Source organism: Chroicocephalus ridibundus, chromosome 5 (assembly GCF_963924245.1).
Source record: "Chroicocephalus ridibundus chromosome 5, bChrRid1.1, whole genome shotgun sequence".
NCBI classification, from domain to species: Eukaryota; Metazoa; Chordata; class Aves; order Charadriiformes; family Laridae; genus Chroicocephalus; species Chroicocephalus ridibundus.
Genome location: NC_086288.1, coordinates 13,235,370 through 13,244,662, shown reverse-complemented (window position 1 = coordinate 13,244,662; position 9,293 = coordinate 13,235,370). Strand labels below are relative to the sequence as shown.

At 47.2% G+C, this 9,293-nt stretch overlaps 2 protein-coding genes across 3 annotated transcripts in view; one reads left to right on the top strand and one right to left on the bottom strand.

The window, feature by feature from the left end:
- Positions 1-1,315: 1,315 nt before the first annotated feature.
- On the bottom strand, positions 1,316-4,701 carry NDUFC1 (NADH:ubiquinone oxidoreductase subunit C1). 2 transcript variants are annotated; one of them, XM_063336993.1, is made up of 4 exons: positions 4,412-4,698; positions 3,111-3,214; positions 2,197-2,279; positions 1,316-1,470 (listed from the first exon to the last, which is right to left on the bottom strand). In XM_063336993.1, coding segments are annotated over exons 1-4 (249 nt in total). In that variant the 5' UTR covers positions 4,473-4,698; the 3' UTR covers positions 1,316-1,469. The 2 variants fall into 2 exon arrangements, with proteins under 2 accessions (XP_063193063.1, XP_063193064.1); XM_063336994.1 differs by lacking the exon at positions 1,316-1,470 and having other exon boundaries at positions 2,196-2,279; positions 4,412-4,701.
- Positions 4,702-4,795: 94 nt separating this feature from the next.
- The window catches only part of NAA15 (N-alpha-acetyltransferase 15, NatA auxiliary subunit), a 43,315-nt gene continuing 38,817 nt past the window's right edge, over positions 4,796-9,293 (top strand). Inside the window, exon 1 of the mRNA XM_063335867.1 lies at positions 4,796-5,110. Coding sequence (XP_063191937.1) covers positions 5,057-5,110 — 54 coding nt within the window. The 5' untranslated portion in view covers positions 4,796-5,056. The remainder of the gene's footprint in view (positions 5,111-9,293) is intronic.

Below are 9,293 nucleotides of genomic sequence, written 5' to 3'. Positions count from 1 at the left end.
TCCAGGCTGAACAACCCCAACTCTCTCAGCCTGTCCGCACAGCAGAGGTGCTCCACCCCTCTGATCATTTTCATGGCTCTCCTCTGGACCCACTCCAACAGGTCCACATCCTTCTTATGCTGGTGGCCCCAGAGCTGGACACAGTAGTCCAGGTAGGGTCTGATGAGAACACAGAGCGGCAGAATCACTCTGTAATTCCACCTATTGTCATTATCCCCTTTTTCCGTCCTTCGTCCTTGATTGACCTTGATGCACGAAGAGAAGGTGAAGGCGCAAGCGTTCAGAAGGCTGCGCTCACCTTAGAGCCTGACATGGGCCGTGCAGCTTTCCCGTCCCCGAGGCTGCGGGCACCCTCCAGGCAGCGCACAATTCCAGACACATGGACAGGGCGAGGCTGGTTGAGGCCAGCCCCCCTCCATGGCGCAGGCAAAGCCCTGGGTACGGCACCGCACACCCTCCCCCTCTACATGCCACACGGTCCCAGCACTGCAGCACCTCCGAGGAGCAGATCCTTGGGGAATAGCAGGGCATGGATCCATCTACAACCAGTCAGAGAGCTGAGAGACAGAAATGACACTGTGCCTGGGCGAAGCTACGTAAGAGCCGCAAGGAGGGATGGAGTCAGTTAAATGGCCTCCAAGATTCAAGACTGAGCTTTCATCCTCCCTTTTCTGACAATAGAGAATACATTTCCATTTTGTGTGCAGGAGCAAGAACAAAGCAAGCTTCCTGGCAAGGAAAAATAATAAAGACACACAGAGAATTTAAAGGTCGGACACCTCTGGGTTTTGTTGTCTCTGACCAAGCTTCGTTTCTGCTCTTAGTAAGAAAAAACAACTAAAAACCCCACCAATCCAGACCACAAAGGACTGAAGAACAGCAGCACTCAAGGAACTAGATCAAGCTTGCAAGCAGATGTGGAACTTTAATTATGGCATCTCTTTAAGTCACTGGGTCACGCTTCGAAAGTCTACCCAGCCAGGACTGAGCTGAAAGCTTCCTCTTTGATGCGTGAAGTAGCAAACGCACATTTCAGCATTTGTACAGATCAGTTTTATTAGGTTTCCCGTAAATCCCATTCTTGTATTTGCTTATCACTTATTTTATAAATTTAGCAATGAAAATGATGGCAGGGCAAGAGCATACTCCTGGAACATTTGCCGAAGTTTCTCTGAATTGATGTCTAATTTTGTACTATACCTTCCAAAATAAAAAAAAGAGACTTTTGAAAATAACGTTGATAAAACTACAAAACAGAAATGCCACATAAAGCAATTTCAAGACCCACAGAATGAAATACAAGCAGCAAGAAAAGTCATTGTAAGTTTCTTCCAGACTTTATGATTTATTTCATAATTCTGCACATGAAATGTTTGAACATGTAAGTATTTAGATACTTCATACTTCTGTGCTCACTTATATGTCAGTCAACTGGTGATCACCTTACTTCTTAATGAATGTACCATCAACCTAAGAAAAGAGGGGGAAAAAAAAAGTCTCAGCAACAAGGAAAATAGATACAATGAACATGATTAGAAACATCCCACAAAATACTGTATTTTTAGCTGGAGAGGAGTATTTTGGGGAAAAATAACCACAGCGCTGCAAGTTTTTCTGTGCCTAGTTTAAGCAACTCTTTCATGTGGCATATTAATTGCTCTGAGGCCATAATCCCCACTAGAATTTTTGGCTGGCAGAAACACAGTTATGGTTTTTTACACTGACAAGGACCACATATGATTTGCAAGCCCATGGGCACTGACTTGATATCATTCTTATGTGTAATATATAAGTGAAACTTAGAAAAGTGTTTCCTACTGTAGACCTGTTAAAATAAAATAAATTTTAAAAAGAGGCAAAGATAAGCTATTTTTTAGTGACCTTGATCTCCTTGCCACTAAAGCACTTTTAAGTTATTCTCTTTGTAACCTAAATTTATTATAGACGTTATTAGAGATATGTTATTTTCCCAAAGTTTGCATGTCCTAGACAGAAAGCTGGCAGTGAATACGCACAGAAATGAATATATGAAAATATAGATCAGTCACCCTATCACTTTAAAACTGGGAATGAGTTAGAAGAACAGCAAAAGCCAAGATGCAAAGTATTAAGGAAAAAAATAAGGTCTAGCAAAAGCCAAAGATCTGCAGAACTTGTGTTCATCTAAGTCAAAAGCATCTGTATGTACATACTTACTATGAACAGCTTGTACACTTATGCTGTCTCTCTTGTTTCCTCCTTTCATATTCCATTACATCTTCATTATGCTGCTTGAAAAGCTATAAAATAGCAGGATATGATAAACGGCTATACAATGTGTGGCTGGAACCAGGGAACAAAAAGATTTCTTCCAAACATAAAATTCCCATTATCACAATGCAAACCAACACATAACTGGGACAATACAGAGTAAATTATTAATTGTCCAGTGAGGCGTTTTTCTCACACCTCTCAAACATTTTCTGCTGGCTGATTGAGGGGGGAAGGTTCCTACCGCCAATCAATCCTCCACCATCCCAAAAATGGGGAAAACCCCAAAGGGAATCTGCCCCACCCTGGAAGGTGTTGTCATCTTGGGAGTGCTGCTTATCCTGCACATTTCTTCGCAAGAGCTACTACACCCTGCCCGCTTTATCAGCATCAAGCCTGTGAGTTCTCTGAAACAGGGAACATCTTACATCTACATTTTGCTCTGGAAAAGGGGGTCTTGACCAATTGACTACAGATGAAAAATGAGAAGAGAACGCATCAGTAGTCTGATAAACACAACATTACTTAGGCACATCCCTAGGTCTTTTTCTTTTTTTTTTTTTGAAGATCCATTGGGGAAAATAATGTTAAAGGCTTAAAATAACAGGCTTGAATAATTAAGTCTTCTGTTGTGCCTGTTTTAAGTTTGCCAGAGAGAGGAGCGTAAGTTGTTCATCTTTGCAAAGAAAAGCACAACACACATTTAAGAAAATGTAACTAATGTATATATCATGCTTCAGTCTCAGTGCCTGCTACGACCATCCATTACCCCAACCAACGAGGCAGGTGGCAGTCATTGCCTTCAGATCGCTACGGTTTGGGGATAGTTAAGTTCAACAAAACCAACCGAAAACACTTACAAAAGCCCACAAGGCAGCACTGGTGCTGAAAGCCAAGCCAACTCCAAACCAGTTTGGTTGGTCATAATTACGTTTCTTTGCAACAAATGCAGAACGAGTGAAAGCTAGAACGGCAGAAGATGACAGACGTGTTAACGTTTCTCAGGTTTAGACAATCAACTCAGTTTCTGATGCTCATACAATCAGGGGAAAAGACGAAAAAACAACAAACCACCCAAATACAATCATAGAATTGTTAGGGTTGGAAGGGACCTTAAAGATCATCTAGTTCCAACCCCCTGCCATGGGCAGGGACACCTCCCACTAGACCAGGTTGCTCAGAGCCCCTTCCAGCCTGGCCTTAAAAACTTCCAGGGATGGGGCTTCCACCACCCCTCTGGGCAACCTGTTCCTGTGTCTCACCACCCTCATGGTGAAGAACTCCTTCCTAATGTCCAATCTGAATTGACCTATCTCTAGTTTTAATCCATTCCCTCTAGCCCTACCTTTACCCAACATCCTAAAAAGTCCCTCCCCAGCTTTCTTGTAGGCCCCCTTAAGATACTGGTAGGCCACTATAAGGTCTCCTCGGAGCCTCCTTTTCTCCAGACTGAACAACCCCAACTCTCTCAGTCTGTCCTCATAGGAGAGGTGCTCCAGCCCTCTGATCATCCTCGTGGCCCTTCTCTGGACACATTCCAGCACATCGATATCTTTCTTGTAGTAGGGGCTCCAGAACTGGATGCAGTACTCCAGGTGGGGTCTCACGAGAGTGGAGTAGAAGGGGAGAATCACCTCCCTCAACCTGCCGGCCACGCTTCTCCTCATGCAGCCCAGGACACAGTTGGCTTTCTGGGCTGCTAGCGCACACGTTTATCATGTGTAAGGGGTCCCCATAACACTGTTATAGTTCACCCATTTGTCGATATACTGCAACACACGCTCCCTGACCTGAGGGAGAGGGGAGCCGGGATGGGACATTGCTTTTTTCATAGGTTTGGGTTGGAAGGGACCTTAAAGGTCATCTAGTTCCAACCCCACTGCCATGGGCATGGACACCTCCCACTAGACCAAGGCCATACCCTACCCCCATCTTTTGCTTGCGCCACCTCCCACCCTCCCCTGCAGAAGTCTCCCGGCCCCAGGCCGCCCCCACCTGCCCGCCCCGCCGAGGGCACGGCCCGCCTCAGGAGGGCCGCGGCCCGCTGACGCCCCCCCAGGGCGCGGGCAGAGGACGCCGCGCTCGCCTAAACCCAAACGGCCTCCCCGCCGCCCCGAGCGGCGGCCAGCCCAGACCCCGCTCCACCCCCGCCGCCGCTCACCGAGGCTCGGCCCTCCCGCCACCAGCCGCCAGCGCTTCGCCCCCCTCAGCGCCGCCGCCATCTTGTCGCCTCGGCCCGCCTCCCCCCGCGCGGGGAGGGGCCGCCCCGCTCCCCGCCCGCTACCGGCGCCCCCCGCCCCGGGAGCCACCAGCAGCCGCGCTGCCCCGCAGGAGCCTGGGCGGGCCCTAACTCAGCGGGCGGGCCGGGGCGGGGCGGGTCGCCGCTGGCAGCCCGGTGCGGTACAGCCGGGGAGAGGCAGCGGGGCTAGGGGTGAGGGCGGTGCCGGCGGCGGGTCGCGGCGCATGCGCGTTGCCCGCCGTGACCCGGCGGGGGAAGCCGTCGGCGGTGGCCATTTTGGCGGCGCCTCTCTCCGGCCTGCTCGGTTACCACGTGAGCCGCCGCCCGGGGCTCGGGGCAGCCCGGCGGCCGGGAGGGGCCGGGCCGGCGGCCGCGCGGCGCTTGCAGGGCAGGCGGGCGTGGGAGGGTGGGTGAGGAGGAGGAGAAGAAGGAGGAGGAGGAAGAAGAAGAAGTAGCCAGGCTCCTCGGTAGGGAGGCTCCCGGTAGCGGCGACCGAACAGCGGGGACGGGACGCAGCCCGCCCGCCCACCCGCCTCCCCGGAGCCATCGTCGGGAGCGGCGGGGAGGATGCCGTCGGTGAGCCTGCCGCCCAAGGAGAACGCGCTCTTCAAGCGCATCCTGGTGAGTAGCGGGGCGGGGAGGCCCGGACCCGGCCGCGGCGGGCCCTGCCCCGGCTCCTTCCCCGGGATGGCGGGGAGCGGAGCCCCGAAGCCTCCCCGGAGGCCTTTCCCGCCGGGCCGAGGGGCGCCTGTCACCCACTGGGGACGGGGCCTGCTGCCGCCGCTCGCCGCCCGCCCCAGCCGGCGGCCACCGCCGGGCGGGGCCGTGGCCGGGCCCCGGGGGCTGCTCGGGGCCCCGGGGGCTGCCTGAAAACACCCCCCTGGCCGCTTCATTCATCGTCCTGCTGCTTGCGGCCGCGCTGCCGAGCCCTCTGCCCTTTTTGTCTTTATTCTTTTTATAACTCAAGGGTTTTGTTGCCGTAGACGGTAAGCAGGTTTGTTGGTCGGTGGGGAAGATGGCTTTCGGAGGAGGAAGTGGGGAAGGATGAAGGTCTTGAAGCCTTTCCGAAGTTTGGCTTGCAGCTAACTCGTGATAAAGTTTGACGATCGATTTATTATTCTGTTTGTTTTGTTTTGTTTTCTGGGCGTCGACCGGCATATGGATGAAAGAAACTGCGGTGGAATTTCGGCAATAAACCTGTTTTTTAGAGCAGGATTAGGATAGCGTGCGGCCCAAATACCACCAAAGCGTGCACAATTTGGCTAAGTCTTAAGGAACTTGTTTCAGCTTTGATGCGGTGTTGCAGGCGCCTCGTGTTTCTAAGGACTTGGGGTGAAATTAAAAATGACAGAATTACATTAGCGAGCAGCTTCCATGGATTTATTTAGAAGATTCTGTCATCTGGGTCAAGCACTTTATTGTTTTCTCTCGAAAAAGTCAGTTTTGTTTAAAAAAAAAAATAAAAATCTTACCTCCTCTTTCAGAGAGGCTTTGATTACTATTTTGGATCCTTCCAGAGATCAGAAGTAAGATGAGTGCTGTAGTCCTCTTCGAGTAACAGCACTTTTACTGCTCTGTAAACTTCTGCCACTTAAGTAGGGAGTTTGTTCGTAATCTTCGGTCGCTTCTTTTTTCAGAATATTTTGTGAAAATGAAATAAATCTGTAGAACTAGAAATCCCTGTGTACAGGCATCTCATCGTGAGACACGCAGCTTCAGTTAGGGTTAAAAAGTAGATGCAATGAACTGTAAAGCATATTTCTACTTTGAAAGCTTCAGTCCTGCTTGGGAGCTGGTATGGCCTTGTACTGTGTAATTTTTGATGTGTTATGAGCTGGGGAGTAGCCTCGTTGCTCACTCGCTCCTTTCCTTTGCATTGAGGATGTCTTGTGTGGTTACAAGACAAATTGAATCAAGGAACCTGTCTGTGTTTAAAACTGACTGTTTTGGGGTATTTTTGTGCTTGTTTTTTTTTTTTCCTGGGTTTGGTGCATGGCTGTCTGAGTATTTGTGTGGAGAGCAGAAACAAGGGAAGAATTAAGAGTTTCTGTGGAGAAAATGCTGGCTCAGCACATATGAGTTGGATAAAGCTTCGCAATTTGGTTCAGGTCAGAAAAGAGAAGGGTGTGCCCCAGTCCAAGCAGATTTCTGTAGACTGGAGCAATTTTAATTTTGTCCTTTTTTTTAACTGAAAACCTTTAATAAAAATAAGAGTTTCACATACTGGGTAGGCTAAAAGTTATTCTGGCATTTTTGATGTTTTCCTGTGTCTTGCCAGGATGAGCCTGTGACATGTTGTCTAATATTAAGACTGCCCTGTGATTAGGTGCATTTGTAACGCGTGGTGAATAGAAAAGGCTTGAAGCTGGTTTTCATCACACTGAAAATTTGTATAATGAGCTACTTGTCTGCCTTGTTACAGATAATGACCCTTTTTTGTGAAGTTTTGATTATGTGTTTGACTTGAATTAGCGAGGCGTCTTATAGGAAGCCCCTATATGCAAGTCCAAAGAAACATTACTTCCTTACTCCTCTGCCTTCACTCCACCTCTCTCTTCCTGCAGCCTTTCCTCGCTCTATGCCTTTTTTCCAGGAGACCGCAACCCTTCATTACGCCGTATCCTCTGCCACCTCTTCCTTTGGCCCACGGGTGGCTGAACAGCAGCAAGAGGAGCCCGAGTCCACCTGGGCAACTAACAAGGTGGTCTGACTATATCTGGTCCTGTGTCTGCTCATGCTGTCTCCTGGCCCAGGCAGACCATGGAGTTGTTCGCTTGAGCATGCCTGGATGAGATTTTTTTTTTTCCCCCCAGCAGATGCTTTGGGAAGCAGCCCAAGTGGTATTGAAAGGATGCATTACCCTTCAAATAGATAATTACTGTCACGCAGGCTGTTTACAGAAATATAAAATCATTCACGTTCTGATTTTCGTGGAGGTAGTGAGCACAGGAACTAAGTAGATAACAGCCTTGTATATTTATTAGTGAAGCATAAAATGAAAAAAAGCAAACTGATTTTGTGTGTGTTTTAAGTTCCTGAGGCCTCATTTCTTTGCCATTTTTAAGAAGTATGCCTGTAACATAAATGTTAGGGTCTTGCGAAAGCTACACCAAGCTGCCCACCTTTCCATAGAGAGTGGCAATAATTAGCTTTCAGAGTTTGTTTTTGTTTGTCTGTTTTGTAGTAAAGGCATTACATGATCAGTAAGTTTCTTTCATGTATGGATTTGCTTGCAAGCTAGCATTTCCACTTAACTGACAAATTCTGAGTTCAGAAGCGTGTGCACTTTGCCTTTGCGTATTGCAACACACTAACTAGACTAACATCTTCTAGTCACTTTACAGGTATGTGGAGGTTCTGATGGAAACGTTTTTCCATTTGAAAGGCAAGTTACAGTTTAGTGTTCCTGTAGTACAAAGGGAAAGGGATCTGCATGATTAGTTTGAGTAAAAAAAACCGCCCACAGATTATCGATCACCATTCTGCTTAAACTTGCACTTCCATTAAAAAGAAAGTTTCTAGCTTATATTTTTTGTATAGTTTTAACTATATGCTCTTAACCCTGCAGGTAGGTATTCCTGTTTTTCTGCTCAAGGGTTCTGTGAAATTTAGAAGAAAAGTGGATTTCTACATTTTTCCCTTCTTGTTTTTGATCCATCTGAAAATTTAAAATTAATTGAGGAATTATCATTTTTTTGGACGCAGTTGATCTCTAGGCAGTTGGGAAGAGTTCAGGTGGAGGCAGAGGAAAGAGTAGAATAGCAAACACAGGAGTCGAAGGAATACAGAAGTTGGTTTTTTGGTACCCAGAAGGCTGGATGCACTACAAAGTAATGGGAAAAGCAGTTTACTCCATTTTTTTTTTCCACGTCTTATAGTATAAAACTAGTAGTTGTAGGAAGTAGGATTGACTGATTTTTTTTTTTCTTTTTTTTATTAAATATAACTGATGAATGTTCCTGGCATTTTGCCAAATTACTCAGCCACTGTATCTGGTCAGATACGATTCATCAAATGTGTTCAGTTTTATTTCACGAATCCCAAAGACAGTAGTCAATTAACTTTTGGGTGTGGAAGTTAAATATATTGAAAATGTATTGAAGAAATATTAAACACAAAGCCGCTGAAGGTGCCGTATATTATGTGGAAGGGTTTTTAAGTTCGTTTAAGCGGCAGAGGATAAAGTTCTTGGAGTCGTGATGTTCTGGCAGAGTATGGTGATGCAAATACTTCTCATCATAGCACAGTGGGCTTAGCCTCTAATTGAATACGGTTTAGGCAGGGAGAAAAAAGTTGTTAAGAAGTGAAGCATCGTTGTATTTTATGATGCAAACGAACAGTTCAAGTGGGGAACTAAGTTCAGGCCTTGTTTAAATAGTTTTACTGATTTACAACTCTAGTACATACTGTAGAAGGAGCATACTGAAGAAGCGAGGTGCCACACTGGTCCGGGCTTGTGTATATCACATTGTATGCAGATCAGAGTTTCTCAATATGTTCAGGGCTGGTGATGACCTGTGGTCTTCACGATGTCTGGAGAGCCGTACGTCTTTCGTCTCTGTATCAGTTACCTTATGTGCTAGACAGGCTTGATGAGGCACGTCCAGAACCTGTGTCCTCCGGGGGGCATTACAATAACCAAGGTGTCTGCTGCAAGAGAGGGGTTAGAATTTCACCTTTAGTTGGTCATTTCTACGATAACACTGCTGTGCTTGAGGGTATTTTTGAGTTCATTGTCTTCCTTTCCATGCTGGCTTTGAAAAGCGTTCTACTAAAAGATATAGGAATTTCCTAATGATAAAAA

What these genes read in the sequence shown, in the direction of transcription:
- NDUFC1 (XM_063336994.1), bottom strand. Translation starts at nt 4,472, where the DNA reads ATGGCGGCGGCGCTGAGGGGGGCGAAGCGCTGGCGGCTGGTGGCGGGA. An exon ending in GGCGGGAGGGCCGAGCCTCG is followed by an intron (nt 3,215 to 4,411) that starts GTGAGCGGCGGC and finishes CTGCCGTTCTAG; the next exon opens with CTTTCACTCGTTCTGCATTT. An exon ending in GTGCTGCCTTGTGGGCTTTT is followed by an intron (nt 2,280 to 3,110) that starts GTAAGTGTTTTC and finishes GCTATTTTATAG; the next exon opens with CTTTTCAAGCAGCATAATGA.